Here is a 27,657-nt window from a genome sequence, read left to right on the forward strand (position 1 = left end):
TTATGGTAAAGTCACCATTTCTTTATTTCTGGCCAGAAAAGTAATACTCAGTTGAAATGAATGTAAATACATCATGTAAATCTACTGAAAGTATTTGAATGCACTCTTGTTTGGGCTCTGGTAACACAGTACTTGAGAGTACTCTCTATAGCCGTTTCCACATGTCCTTAAAGGGACAGCCTACTCACTGAATAACTCCTCACCTCTCCAATTTCAAAACGGCAGCAGGCTGTTGGGCTTCCGTTTCTTTGGCGCCTTTTCTGAGAACACATTTGCCGAGTTCCCCGAAAAGGTGCTGAAAAAACAGAAGCCTGCTGCTGTTTTGAAATCAGAGACGTGTGGCATGAAGGAGAAATGCCGGCAGCGTTTGGTGAGTGGGCCATCCTTTTAAGGATGTGTGGAAATGGCTTATATCCCAAATTGAAGCACATACTTCGCGGCCTTTCCTTCTAAAAAAGAACACTAGGTTTTGTTGATTATACGACTTACCTCATTCTCAAGATAAATTATGATGTTCCTGAAAAGTCCTAACATTTTTGAAGGTTTGGGGAATGGGAACATTTACGTAACATATTAAAAGATAGATTATTAACCAACTAAAAATTTACCTGTTCTGTTTCCTCAGAAACCCAAAGACAAGCTACCAACCTCTCACTTAAAGCAAGAATTCTCTGTATGGGGAAAATAAGCAAAATGCTACAAACAAGACAGACAATTGGGAGAACAAATAAGGAAAATAGTCAATTCTGGAAATAAAATTGACTCTTTTTCCAAACACACCTTTTGTACACAGATCTCTACTGAATACCCTGTAGCAGATTCTGCCTTTGTAGTATCAGTCATTGGATTTCAAAAATGGCACCAAGAACTCGGTATTAGGGACTGTTTCTTTTGCAATTTGCTGCAGGGAGATCTTTACCTTGTCACCTACCTTTGATTTCATGCTGGCTCTCCTCTCGCCTTCTCTCCAGTTCCTTTCTATCATAATTCAGTCTCTTCAGGCACATAATACCATATTGCAGGCTTGTTCTGCAAGATTTCAACACAGACTTTACTACAAGACCTTTCATAGCATCCCTCATAAGTTGAAAATTACTTGAGTGATACATCATAAAAATCTAAGATCACTGTATAATTACACAGTTCGAAATGTAAATCCACTCTCCCAATCACTTACAATGAGAGACAAACACTGCATATGATGCTATTTTTCAATCATCACTGGTTTCAAGAGCTTATTAACACCATGGGAACTAACTATAGTAATTTATGTTGCTGACAAAAACATTGTATTGTTTATACTGCAGAAGCAAAGCCACACTGGTAAGTATTCAAGAGACTCCATCCCTCCTTAGACCTATGCAAGAAACTTGCTACTTTAGAGCCCAGGTTCTGGTAAAACTGCTGAACTCAGGTTTAGAGCCTCTTAGTGTTATTTGAATTCTGGCTTAGTGCAAAGAATGTGCCACTCAGCTAACTGGTAACCCCTGCAGAGCAGTCTCTGTTCCCTAAGGATTTAACCTTAGGAAACTGTCTCACACAGCTCTATCTACACTCCCCAGTTTTCCCATACAGCTGAAATGCCAATTAATGGCTTTGCCCTGATTGACTCTTGAGTTGTGGCATAATGGGCTGAGGCCTGAAAATATGGCTCCTCAGTTCACCCGGGTCCCTTCTATTCTATTCCATTCCATTCTACGCCATACCACGATGCGAGAGAGAAATTGGAAGCTCCATGCTGCCTCTCCATCTCAGCTGCCTCATGCCATGTGGCATGAGAGAGGCCTCACATTCTATAAGCGCATGAGAAACAACTGAAGATTCCAGCCAGAGAAGTTAGGTAGCTAGCTCTGTATGTTTTAGTAAGGTAGATTTTTAGCTAGCAACAGTAAGATTTATTTGTTTTATTCATGTTGCCTATGTTTGGGTGCTTCATGCTTTGCAACACTCCTTAAGTCAATAAACAGTTTTATTTAAAACTGTGTCTGGAATCCATAGCTTAAACATGGATGCACCTCAGAACGAACCCAGTGACTGAAGAGTCTTGTAAATTAAATGGGCAGGTACTTTCCTCCTGCCTGATTGCTGGGGTGGCTGTTATCAACACCCAGAGTTAAGAGGTTGGGAGGACCTGGTTCATATAACCTGGTATACCATCTTCTGGAATTTTTAGTACGAATGAGAGACTATGCAGATGACTCTCAACTTCTAATAGCCTGCATTGTGTCTCACATCAGAGTACTTCATTTTAAAAAAGAAGGAAATTATTTTTAGTGGTCTAAAGGAATTTAAATATACTCAAGACTCCACAGAACCTCAAAAAATAGAAACAGGAATCAGCTCTAAATTGACTGCAACAAAACAACATATATGTCTAAAGAACTTTCTTACCGATGAAAACTGTCCACCATCTTCAGGTGCACTCGGAGATCTTTCTTGGTCAGATGATCTAACATTCTTGCATCTACAAGACACTCCATGAAATAGCTACGATACTGAGGGAGGCCCAAACTGGGAAGCCATTCATTCCCTATCCACTCATGGTTCATGTCTCCATAAGCTAGTGTCTGTGAAAATAAAGAAAAATGTGAGTGCATGCTCCAAGTGACCAAGTGCCACCTTCCAGGGTGAAATTTCAAGCATATAGACATAGGTCTGATAACTCTATACCTTGCATTTGAAAAGCCCCTAATACTAGTACTACTGATTCTTGCTCCACTATTTTGAAGAGGCTGTTCGTTGACCATTTACACTGGGGTAGCCCCAGTGAAGTCAACAATCACAGGATGTAAGTTATAGTTTAGAAAGCACTTTACAAGAGTATGAATATATGCTATATAACTAGCAATCATTCCCTCAATATTATGCATACTGTAACAAGGGGGCTTGTGAAAAGTTTTCATAGAAGCTCATTTCTGATATAAGGCACCAAAAGGACGAGTAAGGTAAGATGGTTTAGGAAATGTTAAAATCTGTCTTCCTAGATCTTTCAGTGATGCATGTTTGCAGACTAACTTAGGAAATAAGAATTCAGAAAAGCAAAGTAATATAAGTTTCAAAGTGTCACTGCAGGCTTGCTGGATTCTGCCTGATCACGTAACTTCATGCTCCCAAATACAATGAACACAACACAACATAATGCAAGAGTCTCACCTGTGCCCAACTGCCCTCCTCAGTGTCCTAAATGTAACAGTGTAGCATGTCAACAAAACAATAGGCAAAGTCAGTTACCACTACCATACATGGACTGAAAATACACAAGAAGAGGACCAACATTTGTGACCAAATAGAGACAACACAACAGAATCATCAGGATATTTTCACCGAGGCTGCACATAATACCACAGGCATGGGAATGCTTCCATTTGAGGCTCCCAATCTTTACCAAATCAAACTGTGGAAGATCACACTATGGTCAGAATTTCAGCCCTCCAGAGGCTAACAAGCAATTTGGATCTGCCCTAGCTACACAGGTTTATTAACTGGCCTGGAGAAAAATGACCTGTCCCTTTAAGAGAGGCTTAATGGGATGTAATTTACCAGACAATGTTATTTACCTCCATGCTATGAAAAAAGCTTCACCTGTCCATTTCCATACATTAAGCCTCTATTAAAAGGGACCGGACATTTTTCTTCATGGTAGTTGGCAACCCTAGCCACACATGACTCCATTCCATGCTCTGTGGCTCAGGCAGGTGGGTATGTTCAAAACACACAGCAGGTGCTGAGTTTATGAAAGAGCAGCAGCTCCTATCCCAAAAGGATTGAGCCGTGGGAGTATGGCGTTCCTTCCTACAAGTGATCTTGGGCTAATTGCCAGTAGCTATATATTATGCTGGGAACGGGAGAGGGGCTGTAGCTCAGTGGTAGAACATCTGCTTAGCATACAGAAGGTCCTAGCTTCAATTCCAAGCATCTTCAGTGAAAAGGATTAGGTTGCAAGTGATGTGAAAGACCTCTACCTGAGCCTGCGGAAAGCCTCTACCAGTCCGTGTAGATGACACTGACTTTGATGAACCAGTGGTCTGATTCAGTATAAGGCAGTTTCATGTGTTCATGTGTCCAACATGCTACTCAAAGTTTGCTAAGGATGAACTGGATGGGATCTCAGACATCGAAGCACACAGGACCATCCAGAGGAGACTTACCGTTTTGGTTGAAGTTGCCATCGTTTCCATCTCCTCATGTGTGACCCAGACATTTCCAGATGACTAAGGAGAAAGATCAGACAGGTGAACAGGTAAAGAAGGAACTTGTCACTCAACTGTTTTAACTTGACAGCCATCCTAAGTTAGGCACGTGTTGATTTGTAGATGGACAGTTTTCAGTGGCTGTCATGACAAAGGTGCTATGAAAAGTCATTTTTAGTTTATCCTCAAGACAAAGAGCCACAGGATAATAAATTCTGAGATGTTTGAATAGTAAGACCACTTTTCTCCCTAGTGGTAGGCAGGGATTGCCTTTGGTTCAGTTCCAAAGGAACAGAGATCATGGAAGCCTCTTATAGAACTTCATGTTTGCAGCAAGTGCAGCCTCTGCTGTTGTTTCCTCAGCTTCTTGCTTGTCTAGAGCTTAGTCGGGCCGATGTCCCTTCAGCTCTTCTCATTACTGGCCAGCCCCTCTCCCTGCCCTACTTTCCCACCTTGTCCTGACCTACTCTCTTTTCCTTTAGATCAATTAGGGGAAATCAGAGATCTGAATACATATATTTCTGCTTGTTGATAACCCACACACATCAAGCTGGGGGCCAAAGCAAGCATAGTTTCAGATAGGTAGCCACGTTCATCTGTAAGACGACAGAATTTGAGTCCAGTGGGATCTCAGAGACAATATTTTCAGGGTATAATCTTTCAAGAGTCAAAGTTCCCTTCTTCAGATACTCAAAGCAAACATGTGAGTTTTGGGGAGAGCCAAGCCCTCTTCACATAAAGCCAACAAAGCAGGTGCCCTGGACTTTTACTGATCATGGGAAAGACCCTGACACACTGGCACTGCTACCAGCCAGCACTGTTTAGAAGCCTCTTTTGAAGTAGCTATTCCCTCCTACAGTGGTGAGGGAAGGGCTCAGCACCCTAGGGCCATTTTATAAGTCTATCTTGATCATGTGCTTCCACAACAATTGAGCAAAGGATATTTTAAAACATTCCTACTGAGGAAAAGACTACTTTTCTTGAAGATATTTTAAGAGCCTTGCCTGAAACACAGGACTTATGACGCCCTCTTTGAGGAGATAGGGGAAATGAGTCTTCACCAGAATGTTCAATGCTAGCTGCCAAGCTGTGCTTTTTTGTCTTGCTGAAAGGGTCTGGGATTTGAGTTTTAGCTCTTTACATGGGAAGGGAAATTATTAACACTAGCCTAGCAATAAGGAAGGAAGGAAAAGCCCCTCTGTGAATCTCAGGAATACAACACACAGTACTTACTGTTCTTGAGGTGGGAGGAGCTGAAGGGCTTGTAAGTGACACCATTTCTTGAATGGCCAAACGCAGCTTTAACCGGTGAAGGGCATTACTAATGCCAATCTCTCTCTGTATCTCTGTATCTGACAAAGCAGACATGATGGCACCACTCTTCACATTGGCTCTACATGCTGCAACATACCAGGCAGGCATGCCCACCCAAAGCTGCAACACAGAAAACCACAGATGGGTACACCCCTCCATTAGTTCAGGGATGTACATCAAATCATTTAATGTTCTCTCCAAGTTTTTATTACATTGGGCACAGATAATGTTTACTAAGAAGAAATGAGGGTAATTAACGAGAACATTTTTCTCATTAATATGTTTTATACTCCATTTGAAGAAAATTCTTATAAAGGATGGAACATTTGCAACAGATTAAAATGTAACTCAGATATGAAGGGGACTGTACTCAATGTCTCTGTGTGCATATTTTTGTCCCAAGGCGGCCAAAATATCTAACACCCTCTCCCTTATTCATTTTCTTCATTATTGTTTGCAGTCTGTTCCATTTGTCTAATCAACTGAGGATTTCATAGTCAATGTGATGTCACAACACCACAGAGCAAATGAGATTTAGCTGTGTGACATCTCAAAGGCTAATTTAGAATAAAGCTAATGCTTTCTGACGCCAGTGAACACTTTTATCTCATTTGTAGAGGCGACCCAAGGAAGAGCCTTCTTGGCTGTTGCTCCAAAATTTTGGAACCCCCTCCCCAGGAAGCTTAGTCTGTTTCCCTCTATCACTGTCTTCAGCTGGTGGATGAAGACTCCTTTGTTTGTTTTGGTGTTCCCTCACTATCTCTTATTAGCCCTCTTCCCTATTTGTGAGTTTATATGTACTTACGTGTTTTGTTTGATTTGTTTTAAATATTGTATATATTTTAAACGCCGTTTTCATGTTCGGAATATGGGTGTTAAGATGCATAGAAATGTGTTAAATGAAATGAAATGTAGTGCTCTGTCCCCTACCCCCCCACCCAGCACCAAGCTTGGACGTTTTTCAGAGAGGATGAAAAGTTTTTCTATTTTGTCTCAGCTCTAGAACTGAACAATCTGTAATTCTTGAAGTACCCTTACCTCCAGCCAAGACACTACAGTTGGGCCATCCCACTGAGCAAAGGGAATGCCCTTTCTTCTAGCATCTTCCAAAAGCTCATGTCTAGAAGAAGAAAACAACATGAGAAGAGCTCTGCTGGATCAGTCTAGTGGTCCATCCAGTCAAGCATCCTGTTTCATACACTTGTAAATCAGTTGCCCTGGAGGGCCAACAAACCTGGCAGAGAGGCTAAGGCCTTTCCCTGATGTTGCCTCCTAGAACTGGTATTCAGAGGTTCGCTGCCTCTAGATGTGAAGGTTTACTGTGGCTAGTAGCTATTGATAGACCTATCCTCCATGAATTTGACCAATCCTCTTTTAAAGTCTATCACTCTGCCCATTGCCAGTGAATTCCACAATGCAAGCTGTAAGTGAGTCATTACAATTCTTGGCCATCTTTACAGATACATTGATGGGGTAACCGTTTACTCCACAATTGAAAAAGTTCTCAAATATATATTACTTATTTGCAGGTACTGAATACTCTACTAGTAGGTCAAACAAAAAGAGAGAGTGGGAGATATCCTGCCTGTATATATTTTAATTAAAATAAGTCATGTTAGAAACCCACCTTTCTGAATTGTTTGCCATGCCCTTTTCCTGCTTTCATAATCTTTACATGTTCTGTAATCTGATGATCAAATTTTGTAAAGCCTTTTTAATAAAAAAAAATTTAAAAGTCATGGTTAGGTTTGGAAGGGTTGCTTTCCTCTATGGGGCAAACACAGTTTAAGGATGGTTATTTTGATTGTGAAAATGATGAGAGGAAGGGACAATATACTAGGGTGATCTGGATCCGGGTTTCAGGGATACCAAAAAAATCTGGTATCCCTGAAATCTGGGTCAGAGAATCCTGGATTTAACTGGCCGTTATTCCTTATGAGAAAAAAAATGTTGGGGGTGTATTTTAGTGCAACATCCCTGGCTAACTTGGGCCCCCAGGCTGCTTTTAATTCAAATAAAAATAAATAAATAAATAAATAAATAAATGTGGGAGATCTAGATCTAATCATCAATCACCCATCATAATTAGCTTTGGTCTACAGACCTTTGCTTGCTAGTTGTGCATAATCTCTAGTTCATAGTTAATACTGGAGCTCTCACAATGTTATATTTAGGGAGAACAAAGTTTTGAAGAACAATGCAGATATTTGCCCTACAGTAAGGTATTCCCCTGTCCAGTGAATGAGAACAAGTCCTGGTCAGCACCTACTTTTAACCAGGGCCATATTTTGAACTGAGAAATGGGTTTCCCCAACTTACTACCATACCAAGTAAGATGCAGGCAATGGGCTCTTCAGCTCCCTCTTCCCTATGCAAACAACAGCAGAGGCAAAGTCTTTAGACACCACAATTGTTCACTACCATTTGCATCTTGGCTTGTACATGACAGTGAGCAGCTAAGATGCGCAAGGAAGAAGGGGCAACCTCTGTTGCTGTTTACTCTGGGAAAATGCAGTTATGCCTATGTCTTAACTTGATTGAGGTCTATAATCGTTGTGTACATGTACACAAAAATCAGGGACTATGCTAAGAGTCAGATGGGAAGCCTTTGCACAACAGATTTTGGCCTCCATCACTAGAATCCAGGTTCTGTAATATTGGGAAAGTCCCCAGAGACACACATAAAGATCTGGACAGATAAGCTTATCTCTAGCTATCATCAAGAAATTTTTCTAACCATTCTAGTTCTGCTGTGGGGACAGCAAGTTACTGAAAAGGCATAGATTATGAAGCTTTTGACATTCCTTTCTCTCTTCTCCTCTGGTGTATACATCAGTGGTCTCAAAGAAATCCTGTGGCTCCTCAGAAACTTAACAGAGATTCCTTGATAAGATTAATAGCAGACACTCTGCCAATAAGATGTTAAACAAGACTCCCCTGCAATCTATCTACAAGGAACATATGGACACATATCGAATAATAGTCCTCCAAGAGCATCCCACCTGAACTGAGACTTCATTCTAGAAAGCATCCCAGAATCTTCTGCAATGGCACAGGGCTAAAGCATAAAGATTCTTCAGCATCCAAATCAGTGTAGATTCCCTGAGGGTAGGATATTTGAAAAACATTTTTGAAAGGAATACTGAACCAGCACACTCACTTTTTTTTTAGCCGTCGGTCTTTCTCTGCTTGAGCTCCCAGCTTGCCAAGACCAAGAGTATCCTGAAAGTTGATCTCTGAATCTGTCAGCATAACTGAGAAATATAAAGGACAGAAGATTAGACTAGAGGATTTTGATGACCTATAAAAATAGAATTACAAAGGGAAAGTCAAATGAAGCAAATCTTTGTTTACTTTGTTATCACATTTTTAGTTGTTGCATTCCGCTTGATATCAAGAATTTAGTCATGCTCAGTAGTCTGATGATCTGTATTTACACATGACAGTGGTATACAAAGCCTTCTTAGCCTACTATAATGTGCTGGAGTAGTGCTGAAGATCTTTTTTTTTTACCCGCCCTCCCCACAAGCGGGCTCAGGGCGAGGTACAACACTGATTAAAATACAATGTAAAATCAATCATAAAAACAGATAAAATACTGTACCCCTTTTGGGGCAACCAGCGTGAGTGGACTCTTCATACCCCTTGTAGAAGGAGACTGGTGGAAGGCTCAGCAATGATGGACTAAAATTAGCCTCCACCATATGCCTTGCGGAACATCTCTGTCTTACAAGCCCACCTAAATGATAGAAAATCCTGGCGGGCCCAAGTGTCCTCAGACAGAGAGTTCCACCAGGTTGGGGCCAGGACCGAAAAGGCCCTGGCCCTGGTAGAGGCCAACACCTCTACCGGAGGTCAAAACCAACACCTTGAACCGGATCCGGAATTCTACTGGGAGCCAGTGAAGCTGCTGCAAGATAGGCATAATGTGTGTCCTACACGAAGCTCCAGTTAGGACATGCGCAGCAGCATTCTGGACCTGTTGAAGTCTCCGGATCAAGCCCAAGGACAGCCCTGAGTAGAACAAGTTACAGTAGTCTCACCTGCAGGTGACCGTTGCATGGATCACTGTTGTTAGGTCCTGGGCCAAGAGGTAGGGTGCCAGTTGTCGGGCCTGCCAAAGGTGGAAAAAGGCCACCCGAGCCACAGCCACAATCTGGCCCTCCATAGAGAAGGAGGAATCCAGAAGCACGCCCAAACTCCTAACAGATGGTATGGGCACAAGTGGTGCCCCCCCCAAAGGTCAGGAGAAGGATCCCTGCCTCCGACAGTCCACGGCCCAAGTACAGGACCTCCATCTTTGCGGGATTCAATTTCAGCCTGCTCTGTTCTACCCACCCAGACATGGCCTCCAGGGCTCTCAACAGGGTGTCAGGGGCAGAATCAGGTCGGCCTCCCATCAACAGATACAACTGGGTATCATCTGCATATTGATGACAACCCAGTCCGAAACTCCACACCAACTGGGCAAGGGGGTGCAAATAAAGACTGAACAACAGGGGAGAGAGTATTGCCCCCTGTGGGATGCCGCACTCCAAAGGTTGGCGTGCAGACAGTCTCTCCCCCAGCGCCACCCTCTGTCCCCAACTGCGGAGAAAAGAGACAAGCCACTGCAAGGCTGTCCCATGAATCCCCATATCAGCAAGGCGGTGGGCCAACAACTCATGGTCGACCGTGTCAAACGCTGCTGAAAGGTCTAACAAGATGAGCAGCGCCAACCTGCACCGATCCAGGTGCCTACGGAGATTGTCCGTGAGGGCAACCAATACTGTCTCCGCCCCATGACTCGAATGGAACCTGGACTGGTATGGGTCCAGGACAGAGGTCTCTTCCAGGAACACCTGTAGATGGTCCCTCACCGCCTGCTCAATCACCTTTCCCAAGAATGGGAGGTTCAATACCGGGCAGTAACTGGACGGGTCAGTGGGGTCCAAAGATGTTTTTTTTCAAAAGAGACCTCACTACAGCTTCCTTTAGTGCCCCAGGAAAAACCCCAGAGCTCAATGATGCTTCAGGAAATGATCAATGAGATTTCAGGAGAATACGCAACAAGCAATTTTCTTTTAAAAGAGTACTACAGCACTGTGCATTCCTAAAAATATGAATATAGCCTCTTAGTTTTAAACACTGTACACATTACAATATTATTTCTAAATCCTATATGTGGAACTACACAACACTCTATTTCATCAAGTGTCTTAACTACTACCTTTTCACTGATCTCACTTTACCCACACTTCCTTCCCAACTTCCCTTCCTCCTCAAACCTTTTAATTTCTTCTACTTTTGTCTTCCTACATTTTTTGCTTTTTCCATTGCATTACTATTCAGCCTATTATTGAACGTGCTCATTTTCAGACCGATCACTTTGATAGGATGTTATGATATGGCTGCCATTCTGAATGAGACAGCTACTCTACACAGAAGGGAGAAAAACTCATACTCACTGGAGCATCTTCTCAGTGGTTTTTTCTCTTATAGGCACTGTCTTCCACAAACAATTCAAAGGTCTCTGCTAAACTCTTCTTTCTACTCTATTGCTATGACCACAGCATTATTCAATTTCAGTATTTGCTCCCTTTGTACACCTTCAATTTCCTAGTCCTTACTTTCAAAACTTTTCATTCTATCTGCTCTCTCTTGCTCAAGTCTGCTTCCCACAAATGTATTTGCCACCAGCCCCTCTTGGGCAGGAAGATAAAAAAATGGGGTGTGACATGTATTGGATACTCATCTGACTGCTTCCAGTAGATTCATAGTATTAGTGCAAGAAAAGTGACCTATTTTCCACTTCCGACATTTCCATTTTAGTACTAAATAAATGACTGCATAAATATGGAAAGCTGTTATTTATCCTCTGGCTAGGTCTCCTGTCTCTGTCATTGTGCTTTCTTTTATGCCAGACTTGAAAACTTTTATTATCGCAGTTCATCTTCATTCACTGCCCCTCTCCTTTATTAAATACTTTTTCAAGATTTACTTTAGCTGCATGCTGATTTTAAGGGACCCGAGCAGTCCAAATGTCTGCAGGACTGCATTGTCTGGGTTTAACGCCTTCTGTGAACCAACACAGCTATTCTGTGCTGAACATCCCTTTCCACAATCTTCACTAATTTCCAAACCTTGTCTCCTCTCCATATGTGCCTTCCTTTTTATTTATCAAACACTTCCAATTTGGCTACTCTGTAAGTGTTCAGCCATAGTAGGAAAGGGTTTTGAGGCACCTGAAAGACTAATCAACTTATTGTGGCATTAGCTTCTGAGTCAGAGCTCACTTCATCAGTGTTACTTCATGCAACTGACAAAATGAAATCCGCCACACTAAATTTGTTAGCCTCCAAGGTGCCATAAGACTGTTACTTTTGGCTGCAGCAGTTTCTAACATGGCTACCCCTCTGGAGTAGGAAGGGGGAAGATGATTATTTCACAAATTGAGGGAAACAGATTTAACAGGCCAGCTGGGGTCCCTAACTATTCTTCCATTCTACTAAGGATGTTCAGTAATAACTCTCTATCCAAAGAGGTCACCTGCCCAGAGATGTGGGAGGATAACCTTCCTTTTTTGAGGATGAAAGAAAGTTAAAGACCTTGGCCAGTAGCACCGTCTCTGCTCATGTGAATCAAGCGGCCTTTCTCTTTCTTTCCAAACAAACGTCCAATAGAAGATTTGATGCCTTTTCTCTTGGAGCCTTTGTGCAGAGAGTCTTGGCTGCTGTTACTGCTGCTGGGGTTACTGGCCTGGTCCTCCAAAGAGCTAATGTGAAGGAAAGAGCAAAAGATTAAGATGTATTTGCTTGAAATATTTTTACCCCACCTTTCCTTGTGGTTCAAGGCAGCTTATAAAAACAGATTAAAAACATTTACAGTTAAAATCAAAATAACTCACCCCCCAAAGATGCCTGTCAAACAAACCCCATCAGAATCCATGGCAAACAGACAGGCCTTGCGGTGCCTCCTAAAGATCTCCAAGGTGGGTGCTTCCCTCACCTTTTCAGGAAGCTCATTCCACAGAGCAAGGGCCACAATAGAAATGGCCACTATGGAGTTCTGGTCGATGCCACCCTGAGGTGGGATTGCCAGCAGATGACTGCCTGAAGACAAGCTGGTGCACAGGGACACGTGGAAGGGACTTATATCCATTATAGGGACTTATATCAATTAACAATGAAGAACACGGTGAAGTGAGATTTCCCTTCACAGAATTAGTCCTATTTCTTCTTTTTACCAAAACATGCATCACATTTCTTGGTCTGCACTATCCACTCAGATCTTTGGGGGTAGGAGGGCAGCAGCCAACCTCAATGTTGCGCCAAGTAACTGGGGCATGTTCTACTTGAAGAATGCAAAAGGCTCTGCCATCTCTTCAGATTCAGAGGCTATCATTAGAACCCAGAAAGAAACCTCAAGATGTCCATTTACTGAATATTTGTGTACAGAATCTTAGATAGCAATGAGACACCTCTGCTAGCCTTCCTTTTCTTAAACTGTTTTGCTCTCTGGGTAGGAGAAGTGCTGTTGGAAAGTTTAAAGGAAGGGTAAGGCAAAAGACAGTGGAGAACCTGCAACCTTTCACACTGAGGAAAGCCCCTAATTGCCCTTTCCCTTTAAGAACTGCATGGGGGAAATGCTGTTTTAGGAACTACATAGAGGGATATCCCCACTCTAGAGACTGTCTCAGTGTCATCAGCAATCATTACAGAAAATTCCTGCACTCATCTCAGACATATTTGTATGCCTAGCAGCTGAGGGACACAAAATCAGGGTAGGGCCATGAATGAATGTAGGTAAATAATGCTGAACAGCAGCCACCACTTGCATATCCACTCAGCTACCATGTATGGCCATAGTTCTGTACATATTTGGTAGACATTTCAAGCCACGGAGCTTGCATCAAACATGCGTGCGCTTGGGAAGTTTTCAGTCATCTACAGAATCTTATTTAGTGCATAGTCAGCTTACATCATAAGCTGCATGTTCTAATGACTGCATTGAGTAATTGACAGGGTTCAGCTGGTTGCATAAATAAAGAGCATTCAACTTCTTGGTACCAGTTCTTCTCCCAGTCCTCAAAGAGCAAGGCAAAATTCAGCAGAAAACATTTGTAGATGTTTGTCAACTATGTACTTGATTCTGATTCTCATATGTCACTTCCTCCTTTCAACTGGAAAAGATATAGGAATATCTTTCTTTTCTGTTCTGTTCAGTAGTGTAGTTTATACCTGGCCCCAGAGTAGGTACATTTCCATTTCATCTCCCATGCCAGACCCTGTACCTCTTGCCTTCTTCCTGACTCAATGCAGGGTGTCCAAGCTTCTCCAGCCGGAGGGTCCTGGGTGAGGAAGGAGGAGAAGTCTCACATTTTATGGTGGTTTTATCTTCTCGACTCTCATCCCGACCTGCTGGTGACTGAACAGATAGGGCAAGGTCAGAGTGCAGATTCCTGCCCAAATACCTCCCCTCCCATCTCTAGCAGACTCACCAGAGACATAGCTCACCTGCCAGTTCAATTAAAGGAGAAGGTGGAACAGGGCCACATGCATTCAGAATGTCACGGGGGCTGCTGATCACTGTATGCCCTAATCCAAAGGCCTGGATGACTGAGTAACAATTATCAGTGTCATTTGGAGTGATGTAGCCCTAATGAGAGGGAATGGAGCCCAATAACAGCAGGAAGGAGGAGACAGGTTGTGACCTATCAGCAACAAGCAGCAATGAGGAGAGCAGATGCTCTCTTCCCAAGGACCAAGCCAAAGTATGAGCACACAGCACACAGAGTAGGGGGTTTCTCTTTGAGTCTGACTAATCTAGCACCTTAGAAGGCAGGGAAGTATTGGCATCATGTAGATTAGCATTTTGCATATTTCTATTCTTCATCTAGTTCTATGTGATCTAAAGCAGCTTTTCACTATTATAATAGCCATCAATGAATTAGCCATACATAATATGGCCTCCACTCACTGGACAGGGCGCTGGCAATACCCTGCCTGTGCCAGGGAAATAGGACTAATCTGCACAAGTCAAGCATTGGCAGGATAGCGTACCCTGGTGAACCTTCTTTTGTAAAAGCACTTGAAGGGGCATGCGTAAATAACAGCACATGCATAAAACAGAGTGGGAGAAAAGTGGCAAATAGAAGGGGAACATATGTTGAAATAATGCATTGTTCTCTCAGAATCTGGCCTGAGACAAAGTGCTGTCTTTTACAGTGTCTGGGAAACATATCACAATTCTCATTACTAGTCATTTCTTAAGATTTCTACTTCTGCATTACTAAAAAAATCACTGGTGTTCAACATCAAACTGTTTTGGCTTCCCCTGCTGTATACAGCATTCTGCTTAAAGCAATACCATTTGATGCTGCAAGCAAAATCACCCAAAGCACCCAGTCAATAACACAAAACATGCTTCCATGGAGACCAGAAGACTTGGCCACTTCAGAGAGTGAATGCTATAGTTTAAGTAGGAGATTGTATTAAAGCTCATTTGTACTGAGCACATCACAGGCAGGTACAGGGGCTGAAGGCACATACAAAGCAGAGAAGCAGGTGGGAACATGCAGGAACTGTGGCAGTGTAATGATGCATAGTACTTTAGGCAGCGGGGTTGCAGCTGTGTTAAGAATTGTGGAGAGTGGGTTTTGAATGCTAAACCAGCGATTCATGCAGAATCCAAAGGAACTCCTGTTTTTTTTCTAAAGGTAAAAACAGCGGGAGGGGGGTGTTAAATTGTTTTCCCCATGCCGTTTTTCTTCAGAGCTACTGATTGTTCCAAAGGGAGAAACATACGGGTATTTATATTGGGTATCTAGCCCTCAGATTATTCAAACAAGTGCCTATGACAGGTCCACTGCTATCAGACACCAGCTAAAAGGAGACCAGAATTTAAACCACCATCGCAACTCCTGTCTGAGTACTGGAAAAACAGAAATGGAGGATGAACCGGAAGGGAGATGTACTGCATTCCCTGTAAGTGAAAGACTGCGAAGGCATCCCTCTTTTCTTTCAAAAGGCATAGGCTGTATGCAGTTCAAGAATCTCAAAATGAATTTTTTAAAATTTCAATTTTCTCTTCTGCTGAAGAAGAACCATTAGTAAAGATGATAATTCATGGTTATCATTAGGGATGTGCGTTTCGGCATTCAGAATGCCGAAAGAATGCCGAAACAAAAGTGTTTCGGCTTCTTTCGGGGAATGCCGAAACGTTTCGGGGAATGCCGAAACGTTTCGGGTAGCCGAAAGAAAAAAGCCGAAACGTTTCGGGATTCTTTCGGCTTTCTTTCGGCTTTTCTATGGGAAAATGCCTCCGTCTTCCAGGACGTCTGGAGGAGGCATTTTCCCACCGAATAAGCCCAAAATTGGTGGGGACCTTCCTCTAACCCTTCTCTAACAACCACCCAAGTTTCAGACAGATTGGACTTTGGGGGGCCATGTTATGGCCCCCCAAAGCAGGTCCCCCCATCCTCCCATAAGAAAGCGAAGGAGCAGCATATTGTTAGCATGCTGCTGCTGATCTTTCTTCATTATTTCCTATGGGGAAAAAATGAAGAGGCAGGCTTCCTTTGCCAGGGGTGGCATTTTGCATGCAAAATGCCCCCCAGCCCTCAGGGGCCCTTCTCCCACCCCTCCTCCCACCCCCCACCAAGGCTCAGCCTGCTCCCACTTGGGGGGGCCATTTCATGGCCTCCCCAAGTAGGTGCTCTAATCTCTACCACTGACAGCTGGGGGAGGCTTGTGTTGCCAGGGGTGGCATTTTGCATGCAAAATGCCCCCCAACCCTCTGGGGCCCTTCTCCCACCCCTCCTCCCACCCCCCACCAAGGCTCAGCCTGCTCCCACTTGGGGGGGCATTTCATGGCCTCCCCAAGTAGGTGCTCTGCTCTCATCTCTACCACTGACAGCTGGGGGAGGCTTGTGTTGCCAGGGGTGGCATTTTGCATGCAAAATGCCCCCCAGCCCTCTGGGGCCCTTCTCCCACCCTTCCTCCCACCCCCCACCAAGGCTCAGACTGCTCCCACTTGGGGGGGCCATTTCATGGCCTCCCCAAGTAGGTCCTCTCAGCCCCTAAAGTCCACCCCTTACAGCCCCACACAAACCCAATTCCCCCCCAGCTGCCACACACAGACCCAAATCCCCACATTAGCCCCTCACAGACCCAAATCCACCCCCACCTGCCCCACACCCATAACCCCAGGAACAGGCTGGCAAAGGCCAGCCCTCTCCCTTTGTTCCCTATGCTGGGAACTTCTAAACTCTCTTTCCCTGGGCAATTCTGCACAGCCCAGGGGTGCCACAATGGTGGGCACACTTCTGAGTGCCAGCTGGTCCCTGTGAAAGAGCACCTGAACCACAGACACCCTCCCTCAAATTCCCCCACCACCTACAGAGATGGCTGGCCAGCCAGCCCCATTGTTCCCTATGATGGGAACCAACTGCACAACAAAGAATAAAACAAGAACAACACAAAATAAAGTTTTAAAAAAATTATATTCTCCCTTCCAAAGTACAAGTAGGCAAAGCATTATGACACATTACACCAGCAGTCCCCCACACAGAAAAATTAAAACAAAACTCACTTAACATCAGAGAATCACAAAGCATGATTCCTGTCAAAAACACTTTATTTCTTGAACAGCTTTAGGTTACACAGCAGGGGGGAACACCAAAGGGCATGGCAGCACTATCTTACACAAAAATAACACAACTCACTTCACATCAGAGAATCACAAAGCACAATTCCTGGCAAAAACACTTTATTTCTTGAACAGCTTTAGGTTACACAGTAGGAGGGCACAACAGGGCATGATAGCAATGTACTGCAAAAAATAATACAACCCACTTCACCGTTTTTGACAGCAATTGTGTTTGTGTGATTCTCTGATGTGAAGTGAGTTGTGTTATTTTTGTGTAGTACACTGCTTTCCTGCTCTGTGGTGCCTTCCTAAAGCAGTTACAGAAATAAAGTGCTTTTGACAGCAATTTTTTGGGGTGATTCTTTAATGTGAAGCGAGTTGTGTTATTTTTGTGTAAGATAGTGCTGCCATGCCCTTTGGTGTTCCCCCCTGCTGTGTAACCTAAAGCTGTTCAAGAAATAAAGTGTTTTTGACAGGAATCATGCTTTGTGATTCTCTGATGTTAAGTGAGTTTTGTTTTAATTTTTCTGTGTGGGGGACTGCTGGTGTAATGTGTCATAATGCTTTGCCTACTTGTACTTTGGAAGGGAGAATATAATTTTTTTAAAACTTTATTTTGTGTTGTTCTTGTTTTATTCTTTGTTGTGCAGTTGGTTCCCATCATAGGGAACAATGGGGCTGGCTGGCCAGCCATCTCTGTAGGTGGTGGGGGAATTTGAGGGAGGGTGTCTGTGGTTCAGGTGCTCTTTCACAGGGACCAGCTGGCACTCAGAAGTGTGCCCACCATTGTGGCACCCCTGGGCTGTGCAGAATTGCCCAGGGAAAGAGAGTTTAGAAGTTCCCAGCATAGGGAACAAAGGGAGAGGGCTGGCCTTTGCCAGCCTGTTCCTGGGGTTATGGGTGTAGGGCAGGTGGGGGTGGATTTGGGTCTGTGAGGGGCTAATGTGGGGATTTGGGTCTGTGTGTGGCAGCTGGGGGGGAATTGGGTTTGTGTGGGGCTGTAAGGGGTGGACTTTAGGGGCTGAGAGGACCTACTTGGGGAGGCCATGAAATGGCCCCCCCAAGTGGGAGCAGTCTGAGCCTTGGTGGGGGGTGGGAGGAAGGGTGGGAGAAGGGCCCCAGAGGGCTGGGGGGCATTTTGCATGCAAAATGCCACCCCTGGCAACACAAGCCTCCCCCAGCTGTCAGTGGTAGAGATGAGAGCAGAGCATCTACTTGGGGAGGCCATGAAATGCCCCCCCAAGTGGGAGCAGGCTGAGCCTTGGTGGGGGGTGGGAGGAGGGGTGGGAGAAGGGCCCCAGAGGGTTGGGGGGCATTTTGCATGCAAAATGCCACCCCTGGCAACACAAGCCTCCCCCAGCTGTCAGTGGTAGAGATTAGAGCACCTACTTGGGGAGGCCATGAAATGGCCCCCCCCAAGTGGGAGCAGGCTGAGCCTTGGTGGGGGGTGGGAGGAGGGGTGGGAGAAGGGCCCCTGAGGGTAGGGGGGCATTTTGCATGCAAAATGCCACCCCTGGCAAAGGAAGCCTGCCTCTTCATTTTTTCCCCATAGGAAATAATGAAGAAAGATCAGCAGCAGCATGCTAACAATATGCTGCTCCTTCGCTTTCTTATGGGAGGATGGGGGGACCTGCTTTGGGGGGCCATAACATGGCCCCCCAAAGTCCAATCTGTCTGAAACTTGGGTGGTTGTTAGAGAAGGGTTAGAGGAAGGTCCCCACCAATTTTGGGCTTATTAGGTGGGAAAATGCCTCCTCCAGGCGTCCTGAAAGACGGAGGCATTTTCCCAAAAAAAAAACCCGAAAGAATGCCGAAAGAATGCCGAAAGAATCCCGAATCCCGAATCCCGAAAGAGATTCTTGTTTCGGCTTTCGGCTTTAACGGTAGAGAATCTTGTTTCGGGTAATCCCGAAACAAGAAAGCCGAAAGTTTTTTCCTTGCACACCCCTAGTTATCATTCAAGAGGAAGAACTTCTGTATAAATCTTTTCCTGTCTATGTGTTTACCAACACAGCTTTTAATCTCCACAGTCCCTGAACTAAAAAACAAACCCTTCTATTTTATATGTGCAATACGCATACTGATTACATATTTCTTATATATTACTTTTAAAAAACCTTGAGGCTTCTGATTTCAGAGTCTGAATTTTAAGTGCAGAATTCTAGATCTCCAAGCTTACAGCCATGTGTGCAAAAATGGACAGAATACATTTTATATTTATGGGAGGAGCACAGGTAAAAAAATGTCTGAGTTAACAATGTTGCATGCATTGTATAGCCCACTGCCTGCTCTACATAGATTAAGACCCTCTAAACTTTCTTAAAGAAGTACATTTAAAAAGTCAAGCAGCAAGGTAGGTGAGAGTGGTGTTGTCTGGTTCAGTGATATCACTGCCACTAGCCAAGAGACGATGTTATATTTGCACCATCACATTTCACACAGTACTGCAAATGTCACTTGAAGTTCTCTCTGCAACAAAAGTATCTTGGTTTGAGTGCAGTGAAAACCTGATATCTCTGCAACAGAGCTGCTGTCTTACAGAAAGACCTCTGGACCCTCTGCAACAACTGAACAACAGCTGTACATTTACTGCAGAACAAAGCACTTGTTTAGAAAAGCTCTTAGGGTGTCCTAGATGCATTCACAGAACACACAAGGCAGCGTATGTGACTACAAGGTAAACTTTTATCTACCTTATCTGCAGCTGAGAATGGTCCACCAACAGTTAGACCAAGCAATTTAAGTTTCCTATGCATAGCCTCTTGTTTAAGGCACTTTCAGCATAGCTGTCTTCTACAGAAGAGTTGAGTTGCTAAGGTATAATTCAAAGAACCCAACTTTACAAGGAGCAATAATGATATTGTGGTAAGGTAGGACTATATGGGTTGTAGCTTGACAGACCTATAGAAGATCTTGGTACAATTTTTCCTTTTGATAGGAATCAATTAGCTGTTTGAAAACTGCAACTAGCCATCCCTATTTAAAACAGCTGTATATTTTGCAATCACCATACTACTGTCTAAAGGATACAGAAGCTTTCCACAATACAGCCAGCTCCACATTGCTAAAGTTCTAAAATTGCTCAACATTGCTATGAGAGGGTTAGCAGAGGAACAGAAGGGTAACAGAAGAAAACAGAAGCATACATCAGAGAAAAAGAAGAAACTGATAGACTCACAAGCAGCTTTCTTCGGTGTTTCCTCAAGTCACTGGGCTGTCAATGGCAGGGCACACAGTGGAGAAAAGTTAGCTTAAAATGAAATCATGAAATAGAAGGCAGAATGCTAATATTGTATTTATTAAAGGTTTATGTATTAAAATGTTTGGATGCTACCCTTCCCATTGATCATGGGAAAAGTTGCCACACAGACTTAACATAAGATTGTATCCATGTGAATGAGGACTTCTGAAATCAAATGTGCTATCAAATGAAACAGGGGCTTTTCAACATCAGGTTTTGATGTGGCATAGCTTCTTAACCACATCGGGCTTTCCTCTCCCTTGCAGGCAATAGTAGGAAGGAATCCAAACAAAATTATAGCATATGATTAAAGAACCTACTTGTCTTTCTGGCCTGGTATATTCCCCCCCACCTCACCCCCTTTTATGCTTACCAGGGTCATACTGCATATTCGATCAAGATCTTGAGCTGCACTGCGGGAGGTGAGCTTGGGAGTGGAGCGCCCACTGATAGGAGGAGAAGAGCTGGCCAAGGACAAGGCAGTCAGGGAGGTGGGGATGGATGCCCTCTTGCGCAGCTGTGTAAGATTCAGGGCCTCCATACTACTACTTGTGACCCGGCTCTGCAACTGTTCAGCACGCAGCTCTGTGGACTCTTTCTCCTCTTGGATCATTCTAAAGAAGAATAGGTATTTCAGCACTGCATCTTCCAATATATCTTCTATATAGCATTAATGAAGATCTTCAATGGTTCTGAGCACAATGTCCCCAGCTGACATAGTCCTTTGGACACCAGAAATCAATTCCGGCTTTGGCAGAGCTATTATTTTAGGCTCTATGGCATTCCTTACATGTAGCTCACATTTTTCAAGATTTTCAAAATCTGTAGCGCTAGACCAGAAATCTTTTTATTACAAGTTTAGATGCAGATGAGATCAAATTACTATTATCTGAGCTCCACTCAGGACATTTCTTGCTAATTTAAAAATCAAGGTAATACTAATTACAACAGCAAACAGGGCCAGCGCATCCATGGAGGCGGGTCTGGCAGCTGCCTCGAGCACTGAGGTGCTGGAGGGGGCACGCACCGTGGAGCTGGCAGCAGCAGCGTTGGCAGCTGAGTGGGAGGGCTGTGTGCAGGCGGTGGCATGCTGCCACCGCCGCCTGCACACAGCAGCAGGCCAGGCGTAGCAGGCAGCCGGGGTGGCGTGGGGCAACTGAGCGGGAGGGCTGGGAGGCCACCCATGCATCGTCCCAGCTGCCTGCTGCACCAATGGGGCCAGCCCACAGCGGCATGCTATGTGATGACGTCACATGCAGTGACATCATCACGCAGTCCGGGTGCATGCGCATGCGCTTTGCACACACGCGTGGGAGCACCAACAGCCCTGAAGCTGCCCCCGGCCTCAGGCGCCAGAAACTCTGGCACTGGCCCTGACAGTAAAATAGTAATCAAAGACGCTGGTTCCTATCCCTATTCTGTACTTCCAGTGGTGTCTCATAACAAATTTTCTGTGAATTCAAGTTTCCTGTGTTTCAGATTCTTCATGTCAAAAAGGCCCGGTTTTCTTTTGAGAGCAATTAAGTTACAATCAAATACTTGCTACGGACTTGCAAGTTTTGAGGCAAGGATAGATTATTCCTTTTGTCTAACTTAATACTATATCCTCTGCATAGTGAAAGGTTACACTCTATTTGGCATAGTATTGGCTCAGTGCATAAGGTTCATTACTTGAGACAACGTAAGTAACCTGCCCCTTGGAATTAGAACAATATTGTGCGTCCTTATGTGGTTGAGTAATTTGAGGCAACTTTCTGAGGCAACTTTCAATCTACTTTTTAACCTTGCCAACATTTATTCCTTTGTTTGCAGGCTTCCAGAGAGAAAATGCTAAACAGCTGCATTTCTTCTTCCTTTAAGAATTATGAAAATTTCTATCTTTTAAAATTTATACTGTGTTTTTGAGACCTCCAGAAGGATGACACTAGAGATGAATGAGGTGACAAGTTGGTAAAATGTGGTTTGGGTGCTGCTACTGTTAGGTGGATTTGTAATTGGTTGACAGATTGTATCCAAAGATACAATCTTTGGTAAATGGTTTCTCATCAACTTGGAGAGGAGTGACAATTGGAGTGCCTTAGAAATCTGTCCTGGGCCCTGCGTGGTTCAATATCTTTATAAGTAACTTGAATGAAGGAATAGAGGTGATGCTGATTAAATCTGCAGATGATACTGAATTGGGAGAGGTAGCTACTAGAGTAGAAGATAGAATCTAGATTCAGGTGGATCTTGACAGTCGGAGTGTAGTTCCTGTTGATGAATGCAGCTACAGCTCCTGAGAGCCAGTTTGCTGTAGTGGTTAACAGCATGGGACTCTAATCTGGAGAACTGAGGGTTTTTTTAATATAAATTATTTTATTATTAATGGAGAACTGAGTTTGATTCTCCACTCCTCCGGTTGAAGCCAATTGGGTGATCTTGGGTGAGTCACAGCTTCTAGAAGCTCTCTCAGCCTCACCCATCTCACAGGGTGTTTGTTGTGGGGATAATAATGACATACTTTGTAAACCGCTCTGAGTGAGCATTATGTTGTCCTGAAGGGTGGTATATAAATCGAATGTTGTTGTTGTTGCTGTTGTTGTTAAAACTGGGCTAAAACGAACAAAATGAAATTCAATAGAGATAAATGTAAAGTTCTGCATTAGGTAGAAAAAATCAAATACATAATTATAGGATGGGTGAGACTTGTCTTAGCGGAATACATGTGAAAAGGGTCATAGTAGGCCATACACTGAATATGATTCAGCAGCGTGATGTAGTCGCTAAAAAGGTGAATGCCATTTTGGGCTCACCGCCCCTCTCTTTTGTTCCACCTCGAGTCTCACTGAGAAAGGCAGACTACAAATAACGTAAGTAAGTAAGTACAGTGTCCAGATCACATGAAGTGATGGTATCACTTTACTCTGCATTGGTTAGACCTCATTTGGAATACTGTGTTCAGTTTTGGGCACCTCAGTTTAAGAATGATGATGACAAGCTGGAACGTGTGATGGTGAGATGTTGGAGACCAAGTCCTACGAGGAAAGGTTGATGGAGTTGGGTATGTTTGTCCTGGAGAGGAGGTGACTGAGAAGTGATAAGATAACAATCTTCAAGTATCTGAAGGGCTGTCACATAAAGGATTGAATGGTTTTCTGTTGCCCCAGAGGGTCAGACCAGAATCAACAGGTTAAAATTAAATCAAAAGAGTTTTCAGCTAAACATTAGGAAGAACTTCCTGGCTGTTAAGCGGCTCCTCAGTAGAACAGGCTTTCTCAGGAGGTGGTGGGCTCTCCTTTTTTGGAGGTTTTTAAGTAGAGGCTAGATGGCAAACTGCCAGCAATGGTGGATTCTATGACTCAGTACAGACTTAGGTAATTTGTGAGAGGGAGAGCAGGAAGAGATAAGCCAGTTCCCAGAGTTACGCTGATTTCCACTTTGGGGTCAGGAAGGAATTTTCATTCAGGTCAGATTGGCCAGAGATCCTAGAGGTTTTTTGTCTTCGTCTGGGCACTGAGCGGGGGGTGGGGGGGTGTCAGTGAGTGAGTGGAGGGAGGTAGCTGTGAATTTACTGCATTATTCCAGGGGTTGAACTAGATGATCCTTGGCATCCCCTCCAGCTCTATGTTTCTATGATTCCATGAATGAACAGCTACTTTCTATTTCAAGCCCAGGACTATTAGAGTGGCCAAGTCTGTCAGCATCTGTTCCTCAGTCTCCAGATAGTCTGAAGCCTGTATACAGCATGTTTGTTCCCTTCTTAGAGAGCATTAAACATTCCTACACAGATTTTCACTATAAATATGCATGGGCTCAAATCAATTGGATATAGGTTGGACTGATGCATTTCATACCTGATTTCTTCATTAATAGCATCCAGCTGTTCCTGCAGCATCATGGCAAGGGTCTGAGCATCTGAGTGACCACTAGGAGACAGCATGTCCATAGAGCTAAAGACTGTCTCCTGGTCATCCTCATCAACATCAGAGATCTCTGGATCACTCTCAAAGGTGTGAGCTGTGGTGGCCAAGACTCCACCTGGTTGAGCAAGTTCCCAGTCCTGCACACAATAAATCATAAGATAGCTGATACAAAGCACCACCTCTCCATACTCTGTTAGTAGCTGAAATGTCATCACCATGCTGAAACATCAGTATGAAAATGCCACAGGAAAGAATAACATTTTTGAAAACTGTGCTATGCCCTCCCCTATCCAATCTTGATAGGACAGCACTAAGATTGGGCCTTGGAGAATTTCAACTTGGTCCTGTGAAGATTTCCTACTTCTGAAAGATGTGCCTCTACACAGTACAGGCCTTTACACTGATTTCACAATAAGAATTGTCATATCCCAACCAACCACACAGTTAGTTTGCTCTCTTTCCCTAGTGCCTGTGGTATCCAGGCCTGGCTCCCTGCAGGTACACTTATAGAGACAGCAGTGAAGCAGAAGAAATGTAAACCTGGTTTTCTCCTGTTTCAGATGACTGGATCAGGCTGGGAAATAGCAATCTGGATCTTTGAAAATAAGAGGGCTGCAGATATATTCTTACAATTAATTCACAACAAGCAGTAGAAAACTGCCCAGGTAGAATTCACTCTGCAGTTTCAAGGATTTTATAATGCTTATAAATTGTACTGGCATTTTGCCTCACTATAGATATTTAAAAGAAAGGAAAGAAGATTCTTTTGTCTAATGTATTTTGGGTTTCTCATATTTAGTGTAGTAGTCTAGACATTGCTTGCCAAATTAAGTATGAAGTAGCACATGAGTTACTAATAATTATGCAGAAGAGCCTTTCAGCAAATGCTGCACTGCCCACCGTAAATAATCTTGGCTTGTATCCTATCACTTTGCTCAGCCAAGTCTGAATCCTTTCCCTAAAGAAAGAGGCTCCTCTTCCAACAAAGGAAGCTTTCTTAGGCTGGAAGAAGACTTCGAATTTGGCGGAACAACGTGGTAGGATTCAGCCAGTATGTCTAGACATAGGTCATAATAAAGATGAATATCACAGAGCCACAATAAAAGAAACAATCAGATTTCCTTATTATAGCTTGCTATACTTGCTACCAACCCCCGCACCCCACCCCCAACCACACACTAAAGATTACTTAGCTGACAATTAGTTTAGTTGGTCTATCAACTACATGTAAACCTGGCACAGCTTCATTGCCACACAGGCATAAGAGACTACTTTCTCTATACTTCCCAAGTCTCTGTTAGAAAGCTGGAGCTAAATGATTTGCTGCTGATTACATCAGTGGTCACAGCCTTCTCAGATATTTCTATTAGCATCATAGCAGGAAAAAAACGAAGATAAAATTCTCCCCTAATATCAAAGTCACTGATCCAGTATTTGTCAATTCTATACAGAGGGAGCTTTTTACACTAGAGTTTAACAAGTAGTATCTCACTGTTTACTCCATAGCTAATCAACCTTCGGCACTTTTCCAACTCTTGAAGAAAACAATTCACCAAGGCCTTTGCCAGTATCTCTTGACTTTGTCTTTTGTTAGTGTAGTTAGTAGACTGGACTGATGTAAGACCAAACTTACTGAGCTGCAGCTACATTCAGTTTTGAACGTGGGGTTTATATCTACATATCAAACACATGGACTAAATTTTATACACTCTTCTGCCAAAGCACATGATGGAAAAACAGAAAAGCAGTTTTGAATGAAATTGTATCAGGTCTCTGAATTGGCCAACGGTTGTGTGTGAAGACTGGTTTACAATCACTTTTCAACCTTCTTTATAAGGCAAGTGTGATTTTGCCCCATATGGTCACTGTCACTAAAAACACTTCTCAACCTGTAACTATATCAATAGTATCCAAACAATTCCTGTCTTGGGCTGTTAGTTAAATGCCTGAGCAGTTCACTAACACATTTATCGCTAGAGATGCTCACAATAATTAAAACCATAACAATACAATAAAACAAATCCCAATACCACAGCCAAATAAGGGCTGCAATAGGTTTCCTCCTTGTCCAGATTTCACAGTATAGCAAAGATCCTTTGAAATTTCATATCACCACCTTCTGCAAAAGCCCATCAAATAAGTACTGTCCTGGCCACCATCCAGTAGCCTTTCTGCACAACAGGGAGTCTCTTTCCTTCAGAGAGGGCTAGATTGCAGCTGTTACTGCCAAATGAAAGCCTAAAGCCCCTCATTTAAAAGGCCCAGGACAGCTGCTGCAGCTGTTGCCATCACAAACATTTGGTGATATGCTCCAAGATGCAAGTGTAACTGGAGCTGCTTGCTAAAGATTAGCAGGCGTTTTTACCTTGGAGGGTTCTTCCCGCAGAGTTGCAAATCGGCTCTTTGGTGCCCGGTGAAGGCTAGATGGTGTTCCAAAGGGCTCAATCGGTGCATGGACCATAGTACTCAGGGGATACCGGAGGTCTGGAGTACTTCCAACAAGAGACCTATGGAAAAACAGCCATGCGGCAAGACATTGCTCTTCTGAGTAAGGTAGATTACCTTCACTAAATAATTCAAATCTGCCATTTAAAGTCTCTTTTTTAAGGGGCAGAGTTCATCAATTTAATTATATTTTAATATGTTTTCCTTTCCTCTTTAATATATTCTTTTCTAAAGTTAGGAGTACTGTCAGTGGTTGAAAAAGAACACACACTGAATACAATACAATATCTTCTATCCAAATGGTCTAAAAAGGCTCCAGAACAATAAGATAATCACAGATTTAGAAAAACAAGAATACCTTATACAGGACTAGTACAGTCAAAGACTACTCTCAGGAACAGGCAAGGAACACAGATACCAACAGGTAACTGAGGCTCACAGAGAGAGAGAGAGAGAGAGAGAGAGAGAGAGAGCGAGAGCGAGAGAGAGAGCGCAAGCACATGTTGATTCATCACTAGTACCAAGGAAGAATAATCCAAAGTGCGTGGGGCAGGGGAAATAGTGCTGCTCACCTTAGTTCTATCCCTTGGTACAAGCAAGGTCCTGAAGTAAGTTCCAGATGCTTAAAAAATCAAGCTTCATTGCACATGCTTCACATACTCCACCCACCAAATGGAGCAGACCTGGATGAGGGGCTTCTGTACAAAATTTTTGTACCATTGCCCACCTTTCAGGCTTTCCACCCTCTGCATAAAGGGTTTGGGGATGGTGTGGAGGGGAAAGTATGGATTTCTGCACCTCTATGCCTACGTCCAGTGCAATTTTCTCCCCATTTCCCTTATGCCCACTATTCCCACCCCCCACCCCCAATCACCAGAAAAAGATTTCTGTTTCTTTTTTAGTAGTAGGTATCCCTATAAGGAATTGTTAAAACAAA

General features: G+C 43.6%; 1 protein-coding gene across 7 annotated transcripts in view; it reads right to left on the bottom strand.

Moving 5' to 3' along the window:
- Nucleotides 1–27,657, bottom strand: part of PPFIA4 (PTPRF interacting protein alpha 4) — a 194,075-nt gene that overhangs the window by 20,151 nt on the left and 146,267 nt on the right. For 6 of the 7 annotated variants that reach the window (XM_054979374.1, XM_054979371.1, XM_054979372.1 and 3 more), the window contains exons 14-25: nt 26,641–26,782; nt 24,207–24,412; nt 20,747–20,987; nt 20,311–20,346; nt 13,777–13,910; nt 12,092–12,258; nt 8,665–8,758; nt 6,543–6,624; nt 5,424–5,624; nt 4,149–4,211; nt 2,392–2,567; nt 932–1,029 (exon numbers count right to left, since the gene is read on the bottom strand). In XM_054979374.1, coding sequence (XP_054835349.1) covers nt 932–1,029; nt 2,392–2,567; nt 4,149–4,211; nt 5,424–5,624; nt 6,543–6,624; nt 8,665–8,758; nt 12,092–12,258; nt 13,777–13,910; nt 20,311–20,346; nt 20,747–20,987; nt 24,207–24,412; nt 26,641–26,782 — 1,640 coding nt within the window. Of the gene's footprint in view, nt 1–553; nt 672–931; nt 1,030–2,391; nt 2,568–4,148; nt 4,212–5,423; nt 5,625–6,542; nt 6,625–8,664; nt 8,759–12,091; nt 12,259–13,776; nt 13,911–20,310; nt 20,347–20,746; nt 20,988–24,206; nt 24,413–26,640; nt 26,783–27,657 lie in introns of those variants that run through there. The other variant, XM_054979378.1, reaches the window with a different exon arrangement.

The sequence above is a fragment of the Eublepharis macularius genome, chromosome 5 (assembly GCF_028583425.1).
Source record: "Eublepharis macularius isolate TG4126 chromosome 5, MPM_Emac_v1.0, whole genome shotgun sequence".
Lineage (NCBI taxonomy): Eukaryota > Metazoa > Chordata > Lepidosauria > Squamata > Eublepharidae > Eublepharis > Eublepharis macularius.